The following is a 24513-nucleotide window of genomic DNA, read 5'->3' on the forward strand; positions in this document are numbered from 1 at the left end:
CAGAACGTGAAAGTAGCTAAAACTTTTCACGCAGGTGCGCTTAACGAGGGTCACTTGGAAAACATATTGGAACGCGGCCCCGAGGACTAGCGCTTGCCACCTGTGACCTTTGACCATGATATTTCCCTAATAGAGTGGCCAGTTATTAGGTACACTTGAAAATGGCGGTGTACCTAATGGAGTGTCCGTGTGATTGCCTCGTTAAGCGCACCTGCGTGAAAAGTTTTAGCTCCTGCAGAACGTGAAAGTAGCTAAAACTTTTCACACAGGTGCGCTTAACGAGGGTCACTTGGAAAACATATTGGAACGCGGCCCCGAGGACTAGCGCTTGCCACCTGTGACCTTTGACCATGATATTTCCCTAATAGAGTGGCCTGTTATTAGGTACACTTGAAAATGGCGGTGTACCTAATGGAGTGTCCGTGTGATTGCCTCGTTAAGCGCACCTGCGTGAAAAGTTTTAGCTCCTGCAGAACGTGAAAGTAGCTAAAACTTTTCACGCAGGTGCGCTTAACGAGGGTCACTTGGAAAACATATTGGAACGCGGCCCCGAGGACTAGCGCTTGCCACCTGTGACCTTTGACCATGATATTTCCCTAATAGAGTGGCCTGTTATTAGGTACACTTGAAAATGGCGGTGTACCTAATGGAGTGTCCGTGTGATTGCCTCGTTAAGCGCACCTGCGTGAAAAGTTTTAGCTCCTGCAGAACGTGAAAGCAGCTAAAACTTTTCACGCAGGTGCGCTTAACGAGGGTCACTTGGAAAACATATTGGAACGCGGCCCCTCGAGGACTGGAGGTCGACACCCCTGGTTTAAGTGAAAAGTGCCACACCCGCCCTCACCCCCACTTTCTGATTGGCTGTTTGATCTGTGACGTCACTCGGACACTCCATTAGGTACACCGCCATTTTCAATCACAGGCCACTTAATTAGGGAAAAATCATGGCCAAAGCTGAATTGAAAGTGAAAAGTGCCCCACCCGCCCTCACCCCCACCTCCTGATTGGCTGGTTGATCTGTGACGTCACACGGACACTCCATTAAGTACACCACCATTTTCAGGTGTACCTAATAACTTTATGCATTTTTTGTATGTGTCAAGAATGTGTATTTGACTACTTGCTCTTTATTTGGGGGGACACCAACAGATATACAACGTAAAACACATATACATATTGTCATATAAAGCAGTTAACCAAATGTCCGATTTTTGTTTTCATGCCCAAAACAATAAAAACAAGGAATAAAACACCAGACAAGTTTTAACAGGTTTTAATGTTTATTAAAATAAAATAATAATAATAGTACATTTCAAACCAGCAATCTAATGTGAAATTACAGTAGATATATTGGATAACTAGTTAAGTTGTCACAATATAAACTCAAATGACTGGCATTTTGTTTTGTTTTTTTAAAGCCCAAAAATGTTCATCGAATCAACTGCCAGCTTTAACACAGCAAAACAAAAACAGAAGAATGTGTGGATGCAGCTGAAATGGTAACTGCTGTTCCAGGTCAGACTGAACATACAAACATCCGTACTGAGAGTTGTGACCTTGCAGTGGTCAAGTGCTGCCACTTTTATTATGCGCCACCAAATTTGATTTGTTTGGACTCAGGGGCCCAATAAACACTCATCAAAGTCTACACACTGTTTTCAAACCTGACCAAAAACTGGCCGACCTCTCGTACATCGTGTACCGCACATGTGTACACTCCACACAGATAAGAAATAAAATACCATCTGCAGTGTCTTGGGAACCAATCGGAGCCAAAAATGCAATGTGTTCTTTTAGTGACACAAAGCTTGGCACAGTGCCAAGGTTCTTTCACTGACTTTCCAGCCTGTGGGGCCATTTACTGTTATTCTTACAGAATGATCATTGACATGGAAATGAGCCAGCCAACTATTTGCCGATGCAAAAGTCTTTGAAAATAATATCCAGTATCTCCTCGGGTCCAACTTTTCCAGTGATCCGGCCCAGGCTGGTGAGAGCCAAGCGAATGCCCTCCGCTGCCAGAGCCAGGTCGAGGTCACGGTATCGCTGGTACTGATCCAGGGCGGCCACACATTGCTGCAGGTGGGCTCTGTGGCGTGCTTGGGTCAGGGTAGGGGCACCAGACAGAGGGTCGCCACACCTAGATGGGAAGTTTGATTTACTGAACTGGTGAAATATGGATTTTTAAAAAAAAAAAAACTATTTATAGCTCAAGGATTCCATTGTTTTACATCCCCTTACTTATTCAGTTCCTGCACTTAGGATGTGAAAAGTGCCACCCTTACCCAAGTTTGAAACCCTCGTTTGAAACCCTAACTCTAGTATGAAACCCTAACCATGGCTTTAAACCCTACTTTGAAACCCTAACCCTAATTTTAAATCCTACTTTGAAACCCTAACCCTAGTATGAAACCCTACTTTGAAACCCTAACCCTAATTTTAAATCCTACTTTGAAACCCTAACCCGAGTATGAAACCCAACTTTGAAACCCTAACCCTAATTTTAAATTTTCTGCCAGATATTGCAATTTTAATTTGATTCACAATGAGCAATACTCATTCGCTATCTACAGTATCATTCATAAACATGACATCAAGCAAAACAAAATACTATGATCATTATTATCCTAACTGGAAATGGTAGTAAATGTTGCTGACTCACAAAGTCTTCACTCTGCTGTGCAGTGTTGCGAGGAAGTCTTGAAGTCCCTCATTGGTGTGACAGGATATCACACAAACATGAGGAAGGCCAGAGATGCATCCAAAGTTCACTTGTAGCATTTGGCGCTGTTGCTCAGGCAGCAAGTCCGCCTTGTTCAGGACCACAAGGAATCTGTCAGATGGTAAATCTGGGATGAAAAAAAAAAAAAAGTCATTCAACACAAATATATTGAAAGCAATATGTAAACACGGTACCTGCGTGGATCTGCTCCTGATCGAGCAGGACATTTCTGAGGTGGTCCTGAAGAAAGTCTGGAGCTTGCTTGACATCAGTAGGGAGAAGCGAAGAGTCCACAACCACCAGAGTCAAATCTGCTTGTGCAACTCTAGAGAAAAAAGTCAACAATTCAGGGGGACTAAGCGGAGGCTCAGAGGGGGATGGAGCTTTTTCTGTTGGCGCTCCCGCTCACCATTTGACAATTTTGAAAATTCATCTTTTGACTCAGCATGAGACTGCTTTGTTATTTATCATTTCAATCATCTTTGTTATCGTCAGGTCATTGGTGTCCATTAATATTTCCATTGGGGGGGGAAAGCACCGACTCCGATAAACGTCCATCTCAGGAGAGAAGCTCACAGCAGGATCAGGAGCAGGAGCAGTAGCGGATGCTTGTACTTACCACCATCCTTCCTGTAGTGACACAGGTCACAAGTGTGTGACCTGCTTCACGCACGACACAAACTGCACACCCTTCCTCCACAGCAGCTTGCCACTTGAACCATTTGTTCAAAATGGCACCTAACAGGAATTTTAAGCGTATGCGTCAGAGGATACGGATTCACCACACTCAGCCCATTGATGTCATTAGGATTGTTTATGACCAAACATATCACTTGTCATAATTCCTCCATCTGTCTGCCCATTGATGTCATTGGGATTGTTTCACTTGTCATGATTCGTCCATCTGTCTGCCTAGTGGCTTCTTAGTGCCAGACAAAGCAGTGATGACGGCTTTGACAAATATGATTTTGTTTTTTTCAGTCCAAACAGGGGAAGTGGCTGTCTCTCAATATGTCCATTCCAAACATCACGGATGAGGTGTGGTAAATACAAGGCGGAATTATGCATGACGCAACCTCCTGGGAGTGTTTCTCCATGTATTTATATTCACGGGCAAGCAATAAGTTTTTTGGGTAACTATATGATGATGACTTATTTCTTCCTTCCTTTGTTTTGAGACACATCGGTCACAGAGCGGCTGACCGTATGTCACCAAATATGTCTGACAGGCCATTCCGTTCCCTGTAATGTAAACATTGCACTACCGTTCACGAGCTCGACGGACGCCCTCTTTCTCCACCAGGTCCCGAGTATCTCTGAGGCCTGCTGTGTCGCTCAAGACAAGAGGAAAGCCACCAATGTCCAGAGCCGTCTCCACCACATCTCTGGTGGTTCCGGCAATGGGGGACACAATGGCTGCAGGTCTCTGGCCTGGATTTCAAAAGATCAGATTCATGAATGATCCAAAATCATTTACAGAGGTGCAATAGATTGAAGTGATTGATTGATGCTCTCCAGACAGTTCAACAAATGATTCTAATCGGAAGCTCTGGGGTGACTGTACACGTCTCCACTCAGGATAGTTTATGTCGTGTAATTCGAAATGCTTTCAGGATACAATATGCCAAACAAATACATCCTTAGTTTATAAACAACCCGTGTTTGATTAGCTTGACACAACATGGGAAACGACATGATGGCCATACAAGCATGGAACAGACAAAAAAAAAAAAATCTATATATTTGATTAAATGTGTTTTTGTTCATGTTTTTTTCTTACAGAGTGTGTTGAGGAGGCTACTTTTCCCCGCATTGGTGGCTCCCGCGATGACCACCTGCACCCCGCTGCGTAGCCGCTCGCCCCTCCTCTGGTCCCTCAGGTGTCGCACCACCTCGCTTTGCAAATCCCGCACCATTCCATCCACTGAAAACACAGGAACGGGACATGACGTAGGTACGGTGCTCGACTTCACCTTCTTGTCTTTGTTCATGAGATTTCTGCGCTTTGAAGGAAAGACTTCTGCTGTCTGATTCTATTTGTCTAGACAAAAACTAGGTCGAGGGCTTTCTTTTGCCAAATATGACTTCAAGTTCAAACGGATAGCATATTAATGATTCTGCGGATTATTCCGAAATCAAAACATGACCTATAACTCACAAACATAGTTAAAGAAGTAGAGTACATGTTGTCCCCATCCGTTGGGGCATTTTTGCGTGTGGCAGTGTGGAAAAGGACAATGTGCCAGCGAGGCTTGCTATTTTTAAAGTGGAATCTATTCTTATTTGCACCTCTGAGGCATGAGCCCACATTCCGTGCCACCAAAACAAACAACGGTTCCCAGGCTATATTGTGTTGGAACTGACAAAAGTTCTCTAAAAAGTTGTGCCAATGCCAGACAGCAGGCGACAGAAGCTTTGCTCACACGTGGGAAAGCAGTCGACACGGTAATGCTGACGGTACTATTCCTGAGCTGGGCTTTGAAGGCAAGACAAATGCTTCCACTGTCCCACTGCTCTCTCTCTACGCTTCCTCAAAGGAAAGCGTTTTTTGGATTTTCCCTGCAGTGCAGCAAAAGCACACCACGGCCAGTTAATGATCCAAACGGGAAGTTGTCTCCGCTCTCCTCGGGGAGTAACGAGCTTTGGCACCCCTGCATTTTTCTCTGAAGGCCTGGAAATGACTACATACCTCTGGTTAAGACGCCATCCTCAATAAGCTCATCTTCACTGAAGTCTATGAAGGCCTCCACATGGGCAAGACACTGAAAAAGAAGTGGAGATGATAATACATTTCTAAATTGAGATCCCCGTGGCGACCGTAGTTAAGTGAGCATCTGACACGTAATCTATCATGGAAAACCAAAATATACAATTGAACAGTTTGAAATGTGTTGTGGAAAGTCTCTGTATTTCCACCACATGACAAATCAGTTTCATGATTGACGTTGCGGAACACGCACAATAGTAGTATAGTATAGCTGAAGAAAAACAGGAAGCCATACACACATGTGATATTGTTTTTTAAAAAAAGCTCCATAACACTTCTCATTTCATCTTATTATATTATTCTCACATTCCCAGAGGTCTGAACCTAAAACAAAGATGTTATTAGGAAACCTGAAGAAAAAAAAATCTCAGGAAGTTTCTCAAGAGAAACACCTGGAACAGATGCTCCCATCTGGTGAAACACGGGAGCGTTTGGTTTGGCTAGAGTCCAGAATGTTCCTCCACATAGAGTCACATGATGTGAAAAGATAACAATGTGTTTATCAGATGAGTGAAACGGTGTGAGGTGTATTTTGAGTACCCATAAAATATTTTACTGGCCACACTCCGCCTTTTATGACCACAGTAAAGCAAAACAGCTTGTGATGGCTACTTCCACAAAGAATAATGGGTCAAGCCACAAAGCTCAAATCATCTCTAAACTCATTTCACTAGACTTTGGGGACTCCGTCGTCACCTAAATAGAATTACAGTCAAGGGTGGGCAGCAGGCAAAGAAGTTGAGGTGGGTAAATCCAACGTACCCGTTTCATGTTTTGACTCCAGCCCTGATAGAGATGGCCAAGTTCTCCTGACATTTGCCTTAGTGCCTGTCTCCTCTGGGCCTCAGTCTCGGCATGGATCAGATCCCCGAGTCCCTCTACCTGCAAGAAGATAATGTGTTGGTGTTGCTGCTTTAGAGCACCTCGTTGTGGGCTGTGAGTGTGTGCACATCATGCAGAGGAACACAAAAGGGCAAGCAAGGAGGACATTCTTTGAATTTTTCTGCTTGTGGGCTTCGCTGCACTTGATACGAGTCCTCTTTGGAAATAACTCAAGGACCTTGACCGACTGAACAATGTGCTCTCAGATGTATTCGACCTACCTCCGTCAGCCCAAGTTTCCCTGCTTGAAAGGCTCTTCGCGTGAACTCCCCAGACTCAGCGGGCCTCATGCCAGGCACACTTCCTGAGAAATAAATAGAACACAGCATGCAAACATGATTAAAGAAATGGATGTCATTTGTGGACAAAACACAATCACAAGCACACAATGACAAAAATCTAATCAGAGTCATGTATCGAGTAGGGTTCATGTGAAACTAATTGTTGTCATTATTTTTAATGTCTCCAACTATTCAAACTATCCAACAGAAAATATGGTCTTCGAATGCAGCAAAATATGGCATATGAACCGTTTTTTTTTTTTTTTTTTCCTGACTGGCTACAGACTGTCCTTCAAAACCGATACAACACTGCTCTCTACAGGCAAAAAGAAGCAAGCGCAATAAAAAAACATTTTTTTTTTCTGGTCAGTTTCTTGTCAAGCTTGTGTGTTTGTCATCGTATAACACTGCATCAATGTATTCTTGCTCTACAAAGGAGAGCACGTATAGAAAGTTACCTAGCGCCTGAAGGACAGCAGCGGTAACAGCTGGACCTCCATGGATGTGAAACTCAACACTGTCCTCTCCTGTGAAACTATGAGGAGCTGGTAACAAGAAAGACAGAATCGTCAGAGATTAAACGTCAAGATCAAATGTGTTCGAGTAATGTAAAGTGTTTTAAACACCTGGGAACCAAAGGACAAGCCCACGGTCCAGCACCTCTTTTGACTGAGGATGTGTGATGCTCCTTAACAATGCGCTCCGAGGAACAGGCAGGTTGTGTGTCAGCCCCGCCATACACCTGAGGGCTGTTGAAGATGCGGGTCCACTGATCCGGACCACAGCAACACCGCACTTACCATGGCCTGATGATAATGCAAAGATAGTTTCAGCAGGGGGTACTCCATCAAAGGAGCTCAGGTGCCTGAAGAGTGGAGTCCATCTGCTATAAAAACAACAATACACTATTGGAATTCTATGAGGCCAATGAGAGCCAAAACACAGCAAATTTATATGAATATACTAAGAGACATGTTACAATTTGGGCAGGACAAAATGTATGCACCAGTGCCATTACTTTGACTTGAACGCAGGAAAAACAAACCTTGTCTTAAAGACGCCTGGAACTGTCCTGACTCCGTGATGGACAGACGATAGGAACATAGTGATTTTTAAACTAACTAACACAAAACAGATACTTTTATCTTCCCATAAAATGTATTCCATGGCATTCTGACGTTGTGAAACTACGGCACTACATTTCCTTGATAATAGGACGTGTAAATGTCACATATGGAAACAAAAGACGAAATGCACTTTCTGACACATTGTTTTCGTAAAGCATAGTGTGGTCTGCAGCTTCCTAGTCGATTTTGATTGGTTAATCATGAAGGTTCATTCGTTTAAAAACCTGTCAATCTGCATTACGTCCCGCCTACTGTACGTCTTTGAATTCCTTCCGTGCTGCTTAGCACGCGGGTTCCTCTTATTATTACCGAGGTAAATGCAAAATAAATAGATAGATAGATAGATAGATAAATAAATAAATAAATAAATAAATAAATAGACAAACACACACATATATATATATATATATATTTTTTTTCCTCAGCTAATTGTTTATCATTTAAGCAGAGTGGACTTGCTGCATGGTTGTTACTTATGGATGGATGGATGGATATATTTATTTAATTTATATATATATATTATATATATATTTTAAAATTTATTTATTTTTTATTTTATTTTTTGGTAATTGTCATTTAAGCAGAGTGGACTTGCTGCATGGATGTTACAGCAGGTCATCCAGTGACAATGGGTCGACGGTTCGAATCTCAGCTCTGGAACCCAAAGAGCATTGCAGCGTTTCTAATTATTTGTGTGACAAAAGGACAGCGGGTTCCCAACAGCTGTTGCTCGCCACTGGACAAATATCCATGTCTCCAACCACTATTATATCATAATGTTACACAAACATTGGAACACACCACACCAAGCATCAGCTGACGGCCACGTAACCAGCAATACTGTTTGTTTTGAAGCATGTATGCAAGTTTACATAAGGTGCCAACTTGTGTCTTACATTGTTAGGAAAGGAACAGGACTTTTCCATTTAAACAAACCTGACAACACACTCCCTCTTCTACTTCTCATATTACTATTTCATTGATAGATGCAGTCCCTGTGACCAGTAAAAAAAGAAAATTCAGAAGCGACTTGACAAGAGAAATGATTAGCGATGAACTGTATCCACATTAAATACGTTACATAATTTATACCAGTACAGAAACAAAGTGAATAAAGGATTGCATTAGTTTAAAGTATTGCATGGGGGTTGGGTCATTGCAATTCGTGCCCGAGGCTCGCAATTTGAGCAGATGTGTGATTGTATGTAATAGTGTATGTTATTTTAGTTGTGATTACCTAAAGATACAGTTTGTTTTCATAGCAACTTCCTTCCTTCTTTAGCACACCTCTTATTTATTGTAGACACATCATTGATAACTGCACTTGTGGATGTGATAGCTGCATATTTGGTCCATGACCTTTGCCTTCTCAGTGGAATATCATCATTTTCTCCAAGACATACGGTTAACTCAAGGTGTGTGTGGCCCAGCCCCCCGTGCCCCCCCTTCCCCCTTTCTTTTGTCCCGCCCCTGTAGTCATCGCGGGGTAGCGCTCCATCGAAGCACGCACGCATCCTGTTCCACTGCCCCACCGCAGCACCATCACAAACAACCTTCACATCACTTTCCCACTCTTGGATCCCAAAGTCCACCGCCGCCGTTCCCATGCTCGGTCCTCCCCCTGAGATGCGACAATCCTGCTCGAGCGCAAGGAGAAGCCCCTCAACACGCGTCGCTCCTCGCGGATAGAGAGCATGCCCGACGCGGGGACGCAAGGCGCTGCAGCCTCGGTGGCGGCTGCCGCTGGTGCCACAGCGGCCGGCGATGGAGCCGAGAACGGCCGCCACCGACATCGAACGCAGCAGGCGGATGCGGAGAGGCCAGAGACAACCGCTAACCCATCCCAAAGCTCCGGCGTATTGGGTGAGTGTGGCCCGGCCCGGCCCGGCCCGGCCCGATGATGGGAGGGCATGCGGGCAGGTGGATTGTGGGATGGCTGCAAACGAGACGAGCGTCAGACACCTCGAGGCACCCTTCTTTTGTCTGCACCGTGCTGACTAAAATTAGCACCGGATCGCACTAGATTTATGTAAAAAAAAAAAAAAATCCAATAAAAAGACTTTCACCTCTTCTTGTCGCTGCTGCCTCGTATGGAAAAAGGACCATTAGTGCTTTTGACCTTCTGGTGTATGTTATTTATTGCGGGAGACTTAAGTCGACTTTCCACTGCATTGATGGGCTTGAAAACAGTACATTTAGGTTTTATTTATTAAGGGATTTGGATGGAGGTGGTCATTTGAGCTCTTCTTCCTCCTTTGGAAAGCAAATGTTTAACAACTATGTATTGGATTGGCTATTGTTACTTTACTGTTATTGCCTCTGTACAAGCTGTTATGGTACTGGTTTGCAGCGCAAGTATGTTTACAATGCATGTATTCATAAAGAAAAAAAAATAGATTTTTCCAATTTTGCATTGCATTTGTCAGGTACGTGACAGTATGAAAGCATAGCAGTCTTTGTAAGAATAGCACAAGATTTTCCAAACAGACCAACATCGCACGGAGCCAGGTTTGTTTTGCTGTGTGCGGGTTGCAGCCTGCAAGTGCTGCTGCAGAGTGATGCAGTGGGATGGCTGTCAGGCTGCTGGAAGTAACCTGAGAAGACTGCTACTGACTGGAAGAGTAGACTGATGTCATCAGGTCAGGGTGGTGGCACGTTTCCGGGTATACCGGCTGAGCCAACTTTGTTTCCAGTGCCAGCTGTATGCAGCCTGGAATCTAAAAGGTGTTAAATGGATCTCTCTCTCTATCTATCATCGGAGGGCGAATCAAAGTGCTTCTTGATTTGCACACAAATAACATCCCTTAAATGTCCATCTCCTCACTCTTTAGTTTGACATAGCAAGTTTTACAACCGTAAAAGTTTCAATTCAAAATTTTGCAATTTTAGAGAGACACATAAAAAATAGGATCATTCAAGTTCTGAAAGTTATCTGAACTATTTCTATTTTGGGTGTGGAATACAATCAGGATATCTCAAGTCAGCCATGACGTGTCTCAACATCAGTCATCCAGCATTGCACCAAATTTCTCCAACTGAGATTTGTTTGCGGTTCTGCCTGCAAGCATTTTTCTTGGGTAATCGCTTCTTGCCTCGGCTTCATTTTTCTAATTTCATCACAGTTGACTTGAATGACTTTGATCCTGTCTTCCTTCTTTCAACATCGCCATTTGACTATTTGCCCTCAAAGATTAATTAAAGTGGAGAAAAACAACAATTATTTGCAGTTTCCTCGGGGGCTACTGTTGATAGAGAGAGATCCTGTGTAGTGGAAATCAGGTCACGTCATTTGTGGCTGTCCAATTAGCTAGTTGCGAGTCAGTGTGATACATACAATTAACAAAGAGGTCCAATTAGGTCACGTTTCAGATTGGAATTTAGATCGCTATTAATTCTTCCAAGATAATTCCTGCGATGACCTTGTAGCTCATGCTGAGAGTAACTCTGCAGTTTCGACTTCTGTGGGGATCAAAAGTTGTCATCACTACGTGTTGGTATTTATTCGATTGTACTTTGTCACTGCGTCAATTTTTTTTTCCTAATAATACTTTCTAAAAATCCACATGGTCACAAAGTACTGTTGAGGAATCTACAAAGCCATCTTCAAGTGCCCTAGATTTTCCATTTTTCACGGTTTAATCAGCAGAGATATTGGATCTTTGCTCTTCGCCATCCAACTGGTGAATTACCTCGAATATCCCGATGCGGTTTCCACCTTTCTGTTTTCGTGCAATTAAGTTGATGAAACTGAAGCAGAAAATGATGTCACACAGCTTAATATGCTTCAAACACAGATGGCATGCTGCTTTGTGCATGTGGCATTGATTGCTTGTGTGATTTTGGATTTCATTCGGTGATACAATAATCACATTGATATTGTAGATAGAAAAAAAAAAAAGCATTGGGTCATCCTGTGTTTATTTATTTTTTGGTGGTTGCTAAGCAAAGCCAGTTGAAATCCCAAAAAACAGGGTGAGAAATGCTTTTACTCCCAGTGAGTATATTGTATATGTGTGATTTCCTTCAAGTCTTTTTTTTCTTCTTTTTCTAAAGTCCACTGCGCTAAACGAGTCAGTCGTAAAAAACAGCATCGATCGTCTTTAAGCTTCTTTTCTGAAGGAATCAAAGCTGCCTCAGTCATCAATGGTGTCTTCCTCCGTCTCCCCATTGAGGCTGCTTAGAAATGGGAGGAATGATGTACTAATGCACAATAATTAGCGTCTCCTCTTCTTATTGAGCTCACGTCTTTTTCCATCGACATCATCTCACAGATTGGTTAGGTCACAGCCGTCAAATTGCGCAATTGATTTGATTTTGTTGCTACTCTTCCCACCATCATTTCTCTCACTTTAGCAGAGGCTATGATTATATTGTGATTATAATTATAATCTCATCTCTCATGGTGCTGGCACAACACAAAGCTAATCTGGCTCCTAACTCACAAAAAAAATGAAGGCCTAAATTAGGTGGGACTCATTGTGATGGTTCAAAGGACATCATTCTGAAATGTAATCTACATTCTTTGTTTTTGTGAGTTGATTAAAAATGTCTTTCCTCCGCAAAACTGGCACTTGGCCACCATGCGAGTACGAGCCCCTGTTTGCTGCACAAAGGCATCTTTTCATTCTACCGTCTTCATCATCATCACCACTTGCTTTTTCCATAATGTGTAATCCCCTCGTGAAAATATTCTTTTCAGCCTGAAGGAGTAGTGTTCATATGTCAGATGGGCATGAAATGGATTTACCACAGTTTTTTTTTCTTTCTGGGTAAATACATAAAGCTCCTTTTTCTTTTTTTCCACGTCTGCTCAAGCATATAAAGCACAGATAAATATATAGAGTATTTATTGCCTAATCCAAATGCCTCCAAAATGTCACCTGTCGTCTGGATTGACTGCTCTCGTTTCTATTTTCCAAAACATCAAAGTTATAGTTTCTCTTCATCTTTAAGGCTGGAATATTTATTCGGGGCATTTTAGATTTGATGACTCACTGTTTGGATAGCCGCGGTGTGTTCATATTCTGTTTGTGTTAATGTTTGCATCCGGACGTCTTACCCCAATATGTGTGTGCACTGGAGTGTGCGTGTTGTCAAATAGGTAGCAACTTGTCATCCGTAAAGTTGTCTTATCCTTTGGAGTTTGCAGCCGCGAAAACCAGAGATGACATTTTGACCTCAGCAAAATATTTTACATAATGGCCAATACTTAAATTGAGTAAAATGACAGCAGTAAATTCATCTAGAAAAACCTCAGTGAAGCTCGTAAAATGGAGGCAAATAATCAGTTTGGTTTGGAAGTCCGTGAAAGCATATCAAGTGGTCTGATTGCTTCGAGCGGACTGTGCGTTGCCCACAGCGATGAATACAAAAGTCATTAGAATGGCTGTGGTGACACCGCCGCGCTGTCTGCGGCATTTCAGCCAATGCACTCACATTTCACTATGTGTGAGTACTTCTCAGGATCACAAAGTTAAATACCAACAAGCCCTTGGGTCTGATGGCACAGTGTTTGAAAACGACCTTCACGCTGGAAGAGCAGATAAGTTTGTCTTTTGTAAGTGCAAAAGTCGCTATTTTAATAGCTATCCTTTTATTGCCTCCTTATCCAATTTCAAATGTTCTTTTCTTTATAATTCTCGTGAGATTGTGTTTTGTGCAGTCTTTTAATGTAAGTTAAAAGTCTTGTGTATATTAACTCATTCACTGCCAACTCAGTTCATATCTGCGACGTCTAAAACCGCCAATGGCACTGAATGAGTTCATAACAAATATTTCCATGAGAAGACAAGCTGTCCAAAAAGCTTAAGCTTTGTTTTTCACACTTATTTGAATGTGCTAATTAATTTTCTGAGTGTCATCTCCCTCTTGATCCCTCTGGTAGAATAACATAATATTGTTGTTTTGCTATATTTGCCACAGTATTGTTAAAGTGTGTTGAAAACAGTTGCAGGAAAGCAATGATGACAGAGCAGCATTGTATCCACCAGCTAGCAGACCTCTTTTCCAAAGCAATAAGTCTGGGCTTGTTGCAAGCAATAAAGTAGCAACAACGACGACGACGAAAAACACCACCTTTTACTGCACGTTAGCATTGTGCGATCCGGGAAGCTGACGCGCCGAGTAACAATGCATTGATGCTTTTGATGTAATTGACCGCTTTACCTGCTTGTGGGTGCTTTCTAACCTTGACCATTCATTCTCTTTGAGAGCAAGTAACACCTACTTTTGCGGCCGGCTTGACACAAAATAACCTCGCAGATACTTGGAGTGATATTAATGTGCTTTGCCCCTGATGGATTCTGACAATCACATGAGTGGCTCTGATGCTGAAATGTGTCTAGTCAAAAAAGGGCTGGCGAATGTTTAAGACAAAAATTTCAAACTCAAGGCCCGGGGGCCAGATATGGCCCGTCACATAATTTTATGTGGCCTGTGAAGACACATTTTGCATTGACTTTGTGTCATGATCAATATAAGTATTTTACTAGTCTCTAATTTCAAAACTATTTATTCATCAGTTTGTTTTGTAGCCTATACTGTATATCGAAGTCAATCATAATGACCCTCCGAGGGAAACTATGACTACAAAAATGAGTTTGACACCTCCGATTTCAGACTTATCCACTGTGTCATTGTAAAAAGCTGACTTACTCTATGTTTGTGCTTTTCTCAGATAAGTTGTTTGGAAAGAGGCTGCTGCAGGCTGGCAGACACGTCATGTCTCATAAGTCTTGGATGAAGACGGTGCCCACAGAAAACTGTGACGTCCTCATGACATTTGCAGGTCAACCGATCAAACACACCAAAATGCTCTCCTGTGCAATCATTCATTTGTGTCCCAGTTTTCAACCATAATGTTAAATGAAAATGATGATTATTTCCATCCCCATCCCAGATACGACAGATGATCACACGTTGCTATGGCTACTCAACCACATCCGGCTGGGAATTCCAGAGCTCATCATCCAAATCCGTCATCATAAGCGTACGCGGGTCTACGCATTCTTCGTCACCGCCACCTATGAAAAGTAAGACAAGGTGCCATATTGGTTTCCAAAATTGACAGTAGCATATGAGTGATTTAACACAGTTGGTCTGGTTAGCATCTCTGTAGCACTTCTCTGAGTTTTTTGGGGGGGTAACTTCTAACCAGAATTGATCATGCTGCAGCTTTTGTAAGCACTGCAAATCATCAATGACGATGTCTCAGCACTCCACAGCTCTCGCTTATTTTCAAAGTAGTTTCACTCCATCGGCACCCAAGTGGAACTTTCATTTCTCTTGTTTTAAAAGTGGCCATCAAACGAGCGCAGAAGCTTTTTTACCGTCGGTTTGGTGCATATTGAAAATGCGGCTCAGAGCGGCCGGCACGCAATCTGCCATGTCGTGAAAATGGAATAGGAAGTGGTGAAAGGGAATGGAGAGGGCTATTCTCGTGGACAGGCTGCGGTTAAAATGAGGATAATGGAAAAGGAAGATGACATGGGAGGTCCTATATTGCAGGAGGAGGCTAGAGAGACCACTTTCTCAAAGTATACCAGCGGGCTTTAGATGAAATGATCAAGAAGAAGGATTCCCCCCCCCTCCTCCCTTTCTCTCCCTGCATCTTGAGAATGATTTTCTCGTGCTGACGGGTGAGCTGTTTTATGAATCTGGATGTCAATCTGACGCTCGACTGGTCGCCAGTCAAGCACAAACTCTTCAACTCTTGTACAATTTAAAGTGGAATGTGCAGGGGTGTTTTTTTTTATGTTCTTGGAATAACATACATAGGGAGAAGGCTTTGCTGAGATTCAAAGTCACATCCGTTGACTATGAGGCAAGATGTGCTAAGTCTTGTGGGCATTTCCAGTGCGCACAACGGTAACGTAGTGGTGAGACATTTTCTTTCATTCCTATAACTTAATTTCTTGCCTTCTTCAGATGAATTGCTCGCTTCATTTCTTTTATTATTGCAAAATTCTGCTGCTCAGAAGCTTGGATCAGCTGAGGGATTTATCTTGTCACCAGACTTGTTTAACTTGTACAGTGGCAAACTTGAGGATAAGCCTGAAGGGTTGAAGGCAAACAGCAAGATCATCTTTGCTATGCTGATGACATTATCATATTTGCTAATTCTAACCTTGTCCTGAAGTGACTTTTCAACATTGCGGTATTTTCAAAATGAAAGACGTGAGAGTGCCAATGTAAAAAAACAAAGACCAAAAGCATGAGTATCATATTTTTTGGACTATGAATTCCATAATATTGTTGGCTTATTTTTGGAGTTAAGTAAATAGTTGTGTATTATCATCTGTGCCCAGAAGGTGGCGGTAATGCACCAAAAGTATTTGAAAAAAGTCAAAAGAAAATAGAAGAAATTTTAGCAAATGTGAGTAAATTTAGTTTGTCAGTGTACCATTGGTATTTGACAACTTTTGGGATTTAATGTCTTTTTTTTCCCCCCATGTTCAGTCTCATTTCAACAAAAATAAATTTTAAAAAAGGCCTCCAGTTCTTTTCCTAAAACTGCGCTGCCCACCACACTACTAAGCTGCGACACACACGCTTACAGCTCTTTTTTTAAAACTGTAATCCATCATGGATTTGAGCGCATTGTTTCCCCAAGAGCCCGGATGGAGGTTGCAGGCCCACCTAGATTGCATGTTCACGTAGAGGTGAGATGACGCCATCCCTCCATCCAGTGAACAGAGGACATGTGGCTGGCTGATTGCAGCCTTTGGGAAGGGCAGACGGAGAGAAGGAAAGGGAAGGATGGCAGCTGGATAAAAGGAGAGGAAGGAGATATAAAAAGGATGGGGGTTGGGTGCTTTGGTCGAAGGGAAATTAGAGGAGGAGACAGCAAGATGAAGATGGAACACAGCCGGCGAGCTGGAATGACTCGAAGACAAATACAGCACCGTTCAGAAAGCACAACTGCACTGCACACGTTTATTGCACCAACAAATGAAAAGCGGAATTATTATTACTATTGGGAATATACGTATTACAAATATTCTATTTTCTTCACGACCTTCCTAATATTTTATTGAGAAGTCAGGCGAAAGCGACTTGTGTTTTTAATTTTTTTTTATTTATATCTTTTATTTATTTACACGTACCTGTCAGAGCTCTATTATTACACTAAATGTAATTGTTTTGTGGTACTTGGCAGTAATTTGGGATTTTGAAAAAAAAAAAAAAAAGGCAATGTGTTTTTGCTAGCAGCACAGGAACATAGTGGTTAGGCACACGTTGAAGGTTTGAAGTGTAAATCAATTTTCAATCTTCTCCCTGTGCTTGGGTGGATTTGCACCAGATAATGGAATTCCCTCCCACAATAAAAAAAAAAAAAGAAAAAAAGTATGACAGGTTAATTGGGTTAACTCTTTTTGCAGCTTGTTGCGAGGCGCCGAAGAAATGGGCCTGAGGAAAGCGGTGAAGCCCGAGTTTGGAGCAGGAACACGGAGCTTCTCCTGTGAGGAGGACTACATCTATGAGAACATCGAGAGCGAGCTGTGCTTCTTCACCTCGCAGGTCCGTTCGCAAAAACACACTTGCGTGCACATGCTTGCAACACAAAAAAATATATATAATTCTGTCACCAGGAGAGGCAGAGCATAATTAAATACTGGCTGGATAATCTACGTGCCAAACATGGAGAGGTGCTTCATAATATCAATTTCCTGGAAGGCCAACCAATCAGTAAGCCGCATCATTTTCCATTTCTCTAACTATATTGGCTTGATTTATGAACGGTGCCCAATGATTGGTTCTAGTTCCGGAGCTGAGTGCACGAGGTGTGATCCAGCAGATGTTTCCCCTTCACGAACAGCACGTCCTGAGTCACTTAATGACGTCTTGGGTCCAGGCCGTTTGTGAGAAACAGCCTTTAGGTCAGTTCAACGGAACACAAATTGTTTTGTCCAGTGAGGAGGACTGAGCTTTGTTTGTTTGTGTTCCAGATGATATCTGTGACTACTTTGGTGTGAAGATAGCCATGTACTTTGCCTGGCTGGGTTTTTACACCACTTCTATGTTGTACCCTGCTGTGATCGGATTTGTACTGTGGATGCTCACCGAGTCGGATCAGGTGAGACGTGTTATCAATACGTGATTGGGCAATATCAGTAGATTAGTCAATCATTTTGTAGAAATACCGCAAAATGGCAACAAAGCACTTTTTTCTTGCAGTTAAGGTTATGGCCTGATTGAATTAAGAAATGTATATTAATATTAAAAATTTGCGAGACTCTCCACTTGATCAATTCTTCTTATCATTTAATTATTTTGCTGCCTCAGACGAGCCGTGACATCTGCTGCGTGGTCTTTGCGCTTTTCAACGTGGTGTGGGCCACTTTGTTTCTGGAACGGTGGAAGAGGAGAGGTGCCGAGCTGGCGTACAAATGGGGAACTCTAGACACGCCTGCCGAATCCCTGGAGGAACCACGTCCTCAGTTCCGGGTCTGAAAGATTCCAACTTTTATCTTCTCTCTTGTCTTGGCCTCTCTTTCATGCCTTTCTTTCTTGATGCCTGGGCAGGGAGTCAAGCGCTGTAGTCCTGTCACAGGACGTGAGGAGTTCTACTACCCGCCTTGGCGGAGACGTGTGTTCAGGTGGCTGGTCAGCTTGCCCATCTGTCTTCTGTGTCTCTGTTTTGTCTTCCTGGTTATGCTCATCTGTTTTGAGCTACAGGTAGGTCACCTGCCTTTATAATTAATTAAATTAATTGATTTAAATTAAAATATAAATTACATTGGTTTAAAATGAATTAAATTAAATTTCAGTCACATTTACCTAGAAAATTCTGAGGGATTAAAAAACCAGGAATGAGTGTTTTGTCATTCCAGGAGTTTGTGATGGGGATCAAGGAAATGCCTCGGCTGGCTCGCTTCATCCCGAAGATAATGCTCGCTATCACTGTGACTGCGTGTGATGAGGTCTACAGGAAAATTGCTTGCTGGCTCAATGACATGGGTAAATGTCACCAGTCCTCAATTGATCTTTTAGTGAAAAAACTGAAGACAATAATTCAGATATGAATCATTTGAATTGCACTACAACAGTCATTTTTCTGTTTCCACAGAAAACTATCGACTCCAGAGTGCCTATGAGAAAAATCTCATCATCAAAATGGTTCTTGTGAGTGATTAATCCAACATAATCTACAGCTGACTTTTTTTTTTTTTTTGCTTTCTCACTTTGATGACATCTCATTTTCTCCCACAGTTTCAGTTCGTAAATTCATATCTCAGCCTTTTTTACATTGGATTCTACCTCAAAGACATGGAGCGGCTCAAAGAGGTGAGAATGGGCACATTTTCATTCTTCATATGAAGAAGTGGATATTACTTTCTGAGGATGATATTATTGACTTAATGCCTAAACTTCCCAGCTCAGCGGTTTCGCTTGTCTGAGAACCAAATCATGACGATCCTCTTTTAATAACATTTTTGATATTGTTGTGGTCTTTGTCAGATGCTGGCCACTCTGCTCATCATCCGCCAGTTCCTTCAAAACGTGAAGGAGGTGCTGCAGCCTTACGTGTATGAGCGCCACAAGTTGGGCGAGCTGACTTTGCGAGCCCTGTGGGACCTGTCGCTCTCCGTGCTGCTAAAATACGCCAGGCTGGCTGCTGGAAAAGCACAGGCCGCGCCCACCGACGCGGCCATGCCGGGATCTGGTCTGAGGGGCACCAGGCCCGGGTCGGGGCACACGGACAAAAGGTCAGGCCCTCTATAGCTCACAAAATTAAGATTTCATGCAATTTGTCACACGAGTGATTTTCAACCAGTTTATATTGACCGATTAACCTCACTCTGTCTTTTTGTTCAATACAGGGAAAAGAAGTGTTTGAACGGGGGGTGCGGGGTGCCCGACGAGGAGGAAAGCGGCGAGAGGGACGAGGCTGACAGCGGGAGGTTCAGCGAAGGAGAAACCGAGGATGAAAATCTGATCGATTGCGGTTTGAAACTGAGGAAAGTCAGCTTTATAGAGAAGGTTTGTCAAATTGGGACACAAATATCATTTATAGCACCTTTTGCCATCTAGTGGAGGACAATAGAGTGAGGTTGTCTGTCACTATGTCACTGGTGTAGATGGTTGAACAAAGATCTATTGTCTGAAGTGAAATTGAAGATGATTCTTTCTCTTCTTTCTATTCCTGTGTGTAGCTGGACAGGAGGCCGCTGTGTAGCGGCCACCAAGGGGACAATAGTTTTATGGAGGAAGGGAGCCCAACTATGGTGGATAAAGGAATGGACCCGACCTCTGTGTTTTCAGTGTGTGACGACGAGTTTGATAATGGCGTCCATGACGTGAAGGAGGCAGGTGGGGGCGTGGCACAGTCGGAGGGAATCAACCACGCCGCTGCCGCTGTTCCGCCTGCCTCCAGGAGCGAGAACAGCGCACCGTTGCGAAATCGGAGAAGAGGCCGCAGCACAGAGCGGGGCGAAGTTACGTCAAAGAGGGAATCGTGGATCGACCCTCCGGAAGTGAAGGAGAGCACCGCGCTTACTCAGGCGGAGATAGAGAGCTGCATGCAGACTTACGAGGTACAAGGGACCAGCAGTTGCAAATTTGTTCTTTAAATGACAGTGGCACCAAGTTATAAACCTTTCAAATATTACAAAGCAACTTTTATCAAAAATGTGGTTCTCCAAAATCCTTCGCTTGCTGTTGATGTGGCCAATCATTTGTCAGGACACTTTCCAGGACTACCAGGAGATGTTTGTCCAGTTTGGCTATGTGGTGCTGTTCTCCTCGGCGTTCCCTCTGGCTGCCCTGTGCGCGCTTCTCAACAACATCATCGAGATCCGCAGCGACGCCTTCAAGCTGTGCACGGGTCTGCAGAGGCCGTTTGGTCTCCGAGTGGAGAGCATTGGCCAGTGGCAGGTCAGAAGGAAAACTCCTGAGGCTCACCTCTAAACAAAATAATTCTGTACACACACACCCGCTCCCTCTCCTGTTTCAGTCTGCAATGGAAGCCATGGGTCTGATCGCCATCATTGTCAACTGTTACCTGATTGGTCAATGTGGTCAGCTGCAGCGCCTCTTCCCCTGGCTCAGCCCTGAGATGGCCATCATCTCCATTGTCATCCTCGAGGTACCGCACCTCAACATGGCCAAAATTGATTGTGTGGCCATTGCACCTAATTGGAGCCAAGTGTAGATACGATTTGCGCCAAGATAAAATGCTTCACTTCTTTGGCCCCAAGTGGTCTTCCCTTAAGCAGACCTTAGAGATGACACGTCATCAGAAAGTCGAGGACGGTGGCAAGTCTTGTCCTCAAGTACCCGCAACGTATTTGTGTTGTGGTGCTGGGAGCCCACAGCTCCATAGCTGTCTTTAATAAGATAAGGTAAACAGCCTGCAGCACTATCTTGGCCTGATAACCAAATTAGGCTTATTTCAAGGGAAACTAAAGAGCCCGAGTGTTGCATCCATAAAGGTTTTTGTCTCATATTCATTCGTGTGCGCTCGTCCTCCTGTCGACCTGTCTGCTTGTCTCTCCGCAGCACTTCGCTGTCCTCTTGAAGTATGTCATCCATGTGGCCATTCCTGACATTCCAACATGGGTCAAAGAGGAGATGGCTAAACTGGATTATCAGCGCAGGGAGGCCTTTAAGGTGAATTATGAGAACGCATAATAAGTGAGGAGGAGGGGGGGGGTCATATGGACAAATTGGTCAAGTGCCAACCACTTAAGACTGAGACAGGCAAGATTTTTTTGGGCCACCCAGTTGGTATAAAAAAAAAACAACAGCTTCAAATTCTCATCACCATCAGTACAGCCATATTAGAATTAATTTTAGACCGAAGAGACTAAAGTTTGTCCTGCAAATGCTTTCTGTCAGCAGTAGTGTTCAGAAATAAAAGCAGTGTCCCCGTTACACCGTTGTGTTTTTGCTCCCTCTGCAGAAACACGAGCGTCAGGCTCAGCAGCACTACCAGCAGCTGCAGAGGAAGAAACGGGAGGAGGAGGAGAGGCAGAGGCAAGTGGAGCACATGGCCCGCAGAGAAAGAGAAAGGGATGACAGCAAGGGAGACGCGGCCGGGGATCACCACCACGACAAAAGCCACAGCGGCAAATCGCGCCCTGCCAGCGGCGGCAGCAGCGGTGGTGGCGGTGGGACGGACAAGCCCAAGAGGCCCAGCTCGCTCTTGGCCAACAACAACGTGATGAAGCTCAAACAGATCATACCGCTGCAGAGTAAGTTCTCCTCAGGTGGCGCCCGCTCCCCTCAGTCGCCCACCGAAGCAAAACTGCCAGGGTTCCTCAGCTTCAAATTCCTCAAATCGCCCGAGAATAAGAAGGAGGCCGCCACCAACGGTACATCTGCATCATCCTCTTCATCATCAGGTAGCAGCTCGCAGGAGCGTTCTCAGTCACCCAGCAAAGCCTTCAACCCTGGCAAATTGTTTAATTTTGGAAAACCCGAAGCGGGGACTTGCATCAATGGCGCGCCGCCGCCCAGATCCGGGGAAGGATCCTCGGCGGCAGAGAAACCGGCCTCCAGGTCCGACTTGAACGGTATCCCGGACGAAATCCCCTCTCCTGGCGGGGAGGGGTCAGAGGACGGTGAGTTGGACCCTCCCGGCCCCAAAGTCTAGTAGCTCCTTTTGGTTTCACCTCAACGGAAGAACTTAAGAGTGGAGACGTGTGGCAAGAGCAGGCCACCTACTTGAAGTTGAAATGGATTCCTGTTGTTTTTGGTTCTCCTGAACAACAAGCTAGACTTGATCAGAACCATGTTGAACCTTCTGTCACGCGTACACGACACACACACACACACAATCATGTCTGCAATACATAAAGAAATGCATGAGCTGCATTTCTTATCATTTGAAGCCTTCAAAGCAAAAAGCTGTGATTCTTAATTTCTTCTGTGGCCAATTGTGAGCATCTTCCAAAAGCCTTCAAGCGAGGAAGAAGGATCTCTAAATGTACTAGAGTGTTTCTTAGTCATTGCAAATCAGTATTAGACAGCTATCTTGTTTTTAACTGTGAAATATTTGGCCCCTCCTCTTTTTAGGTGGAAAAAAAGAAAAGAAAAGCAATATTAATGGCGTCTGAATTTTGTGTAATGCTGCAGTTTTATTGTGACCCAACCCCTTTAGCGGGGCATCCTTGATGTGTACGCCCCGCTTTATTTTTAAAGCCGAGGTGAGGTCTAAGCTTTGTAAACATCTTCTCATCTGTGGCAATATAGGATTCTTTCGCAACAACGTCAGTCAACAAGGTTCTTCATTTCACAGCGTCCAAACACACTTGGCGACTGAGTGGCAAATTCAAATGTTTGCACTCTGCCTGACACATTATGCAAACTGGACTGTATAGATTTCCTCCTTTCGCACAGTACATAAGCAGAAATAGTCCATGTTTATTTTTGCAAGTTGCTCTCGTGACGGGATTGCTTTATCAGTGCTAATCTTTTTAGTTTTGACCAAAGTGGTATTTCTTCCACGATACTGTTATTGTGGATGCTTGGTTTTAATTTTCAGTTCTGCACTTTCAACAACAGATGGCGCCAGATTTCTTGTGTTACCAATTTCTTTTCTTTTTTTTTTAAACACTGGAAGGCGACAATAGTGTGCAGACTGAGCCAAGATGGTGCAGAGAAGGCATCGCCATTTTGGCTTGAGAGGCATTACCTATGCATTCCCACATCACTGATACTGATAAGGGGTTTGGCAATAACAGAGGACACTTACCTGGAAGAATCACTTTGTCACTCTGCATCGTCTCAGTCTTATGCATCTCAGTCACTGCATCAGTAGAGTTGTTCTTCTGTGTCAACATAGACCTTTGTTTTAATGTCACTGTAGGTCCATGAGTGAGGAGTAAAAATGTGTCTTTCGCATTACATTACATGCAATAAGGGATATGTTGACAAACTATCAGATTGTTTTTAAATATTTTGAGGTGGTGATTATAAATACCAGGCTGGGAGAAGTGTATGATTTTCAGATGGGAAAAACCAGGATACTGAAATCACAAGTTCATGCTGTACAATAGATATCATTCACATAGACCACTTAAAGATGACATATCATGGTTATAAATCCATCCTTTTTACATTTGACTCATTCTGAGGAGCAAGCCGTTTTGGTGCGGTCTGTTTAAATGCAAATGAGATACGTCACACCCTTTTTTAGCGGAAGTAGCGTTTTCCTGCACCGCAAACTTTTGGATTGATTAAACGATGTCAACAGCAGACGAATGAATTTAACATATTATTGTGTTCCCCCAAGAATAAAAGAGCACCTTCGATGGAATTCATCTGACACAACTACTCAAAATACACCCGGAAGTGAAACTATAGAGTGCATAAAGCTAAAATTAGCAGAAAGACTGATGCTAATGCTATGAAAACGAGGGTATCGTAGACACGCAATAATATGAAAGTCAAATAGAGTTTTTGTGTCATTTCATGCTTACCGCTTTACTCAATCCGTCGTTTCCATAGATTGAAGGAACTGAACCCTCAATGAGACGAAGTTTTTCGGCAAATCCTTCTCTGTGTTGATGAACGCGTCCAACAACGGAACATAATTGAGAAACCGTTTGGTCCCACCCATTACCTTGTTTGGTAGTGCCGCCCCATCGACTGTGCCGTTATAGATAAAAAGTAAAAAAAAAGATCCCCCAAACAGATTATAAAAGTATTTCTACAACATCTGGCGGGATAGAATAAACTTTTAACAATCGTGGAGACTCCAAGTGAAATGTAATTAAAAGGTAAAAAAAA

General features: G+C 43.4%; 2 protein-coding genes across 8 annotated transcripts; one reads left to right on the top strand and one right to left on the bottom strand.

The window, feature by feature from the left end:
• Positions 1–1402: 1402 nt before the first annotated feature.
• Positions 1403–24326, bottom strand: gtpbp3 (GTP binding protein 3, mitochondrial). 6 transcript variants are annotated; one of them, XM_037249121.1, is made up of 13 exons: positions 24204–24326; positions 23705–23750; positions 23477–23552; positions 7279–7458; positions 7111–7197; positions 6593–6675; positions 6252–6371; positions 5412–5484; positions 4503–4646; positions 3988–4153; positions 2917–3047; positions 2663–2849; positions 1403–2140 (listed from the first exon to the last, which is right to left on the bottom strand). In XM_037249121.1, exons 3-13 carry the CDS (start codon positions 23520–23522, stop codon positions 1909–1911), a joined length of 1449 nt encoding a protein of 482 aa, XP_037105016.1. In that variant the 5' UTR covers positions 23523–23552; positions 23705–23750; positions 24204–24326; the 3' UTR covers positions 1403–1908. The 6 variants fall into 6 exon arrangements, with proteins under 6 accessions (XP_037105016.1, XP_037105015.1, XP_037105014.1 ...); XM_037249120.1 differs by having other exon boundaries at positions 23477–23750; XM_037249119.1 differs by having other exon boundaries at positions 23477–24326.
• On the top strand, positions 9284–24404 carry ano8b (anoctamin 8b). Of its 2 annotated transcripts, none has more exons than XM_037249116.1 (19): positions 9284–9642; positions 14456–14566; positions 14678–14810; positions 17160–17298; positions 17370–17466; positions 17541–17657; positions 17727–17854; positions 18064–18225; positions 18304–18456; positions 18612–18738; positions 18848–18903; positions 18991–19065; positions 19240–19487; positions 19602–19761; positions 19935–20315; positions 20464–20655; positions 20735–20866; positions 21280–21390; positions 21683–24404. In XM_037249116.1, the coding sequence occupies exons 1-19, from the start codon at positions 9474–9476 to the stop codon at positions 22373–22375; spliced, it is 3384 nt and encodes a 1127-aa protein (XP_037105011.1). In that variant the 5' UTR covers positions 9284–9473; the 3' UTR covers positions 22376–24404. The 2 variants fall into 2 exon arrangements, with proteins under 2 accessions (XP_037105011.1, XP_037105012.1); XM_037249117.1 differs by having other exon boundaries at positions 20476–20655.
• Positions 24405–24513: the final 109 nt, after the last annotated feature.

The sequence above is a fragment of the Syngnathus acus genome, chromosome 4 (genome assembly GCF_901709675.1).
Source record: "Syngnathus acus chromosome 4, fSynAcu1.2, whole genome shotgun sequence".
In the NCBI taxonomy this organism is placed as follows: domain Eukaryota; kingdom Metazoa; phylum Chordata; class Actinopteri; order Syngnathiformes; family Syngnathidae; genus Syngnathus; species Syngnathus acus.

What these genes read in the sequence shown, in the direction of transcription:
- gtpbp3 (XM_037249118.1), bottom strand. Translation starts at nt 7,819, where the DNA reads ATGGAATACATTTTATGGGAAGATAAAAGTATCTGTTTTGTGTTAGTT. An exon ending in TGCTGTCCTTCAGGCGCTAG is followed by an intron (nt 6,676 to 7,110) that starts GTAACTTTCTAT and finishes TTTATTTCTCAG; the next exon opens with GAAGTGTGCCTGGCATGAGG. An exon ending in GGAGTCAAAACATGAAACGG is followed by an intron (nt 5,485 to 6,251) that starts GTACGTTGGATT and finishes CTTCTTTTTCAG; the next exon opens with TGTCTTGCCCATGTGGAGGC.
- ano8b (XM_037249116.1), top strand. Translation starts at nt 9,474, where the DNA reads ATGCCCGACGCGGGGACGCAAGGCGCTGCAGCCTCGGTGGCGGCTGCC. An exon ending in GTCACCGCCACCTATGAAAA is followed by an intron (nt 14,811 to 17,159) that starts GTAAGACAAGGT and finishes CTCTTTTTGCAG; the next exon opens with CTTGTTGCGAGGCGCCGAAG. An exon ending in TGTGCTTCTTCACCTCGCAG is followed by an intron (nt 17,299 to 17,369) that starts GTCCGTTCGCAA and finishes TTCTGTCACCAG; the next exon opens with GAGAGGCAGAGCATAATTAA.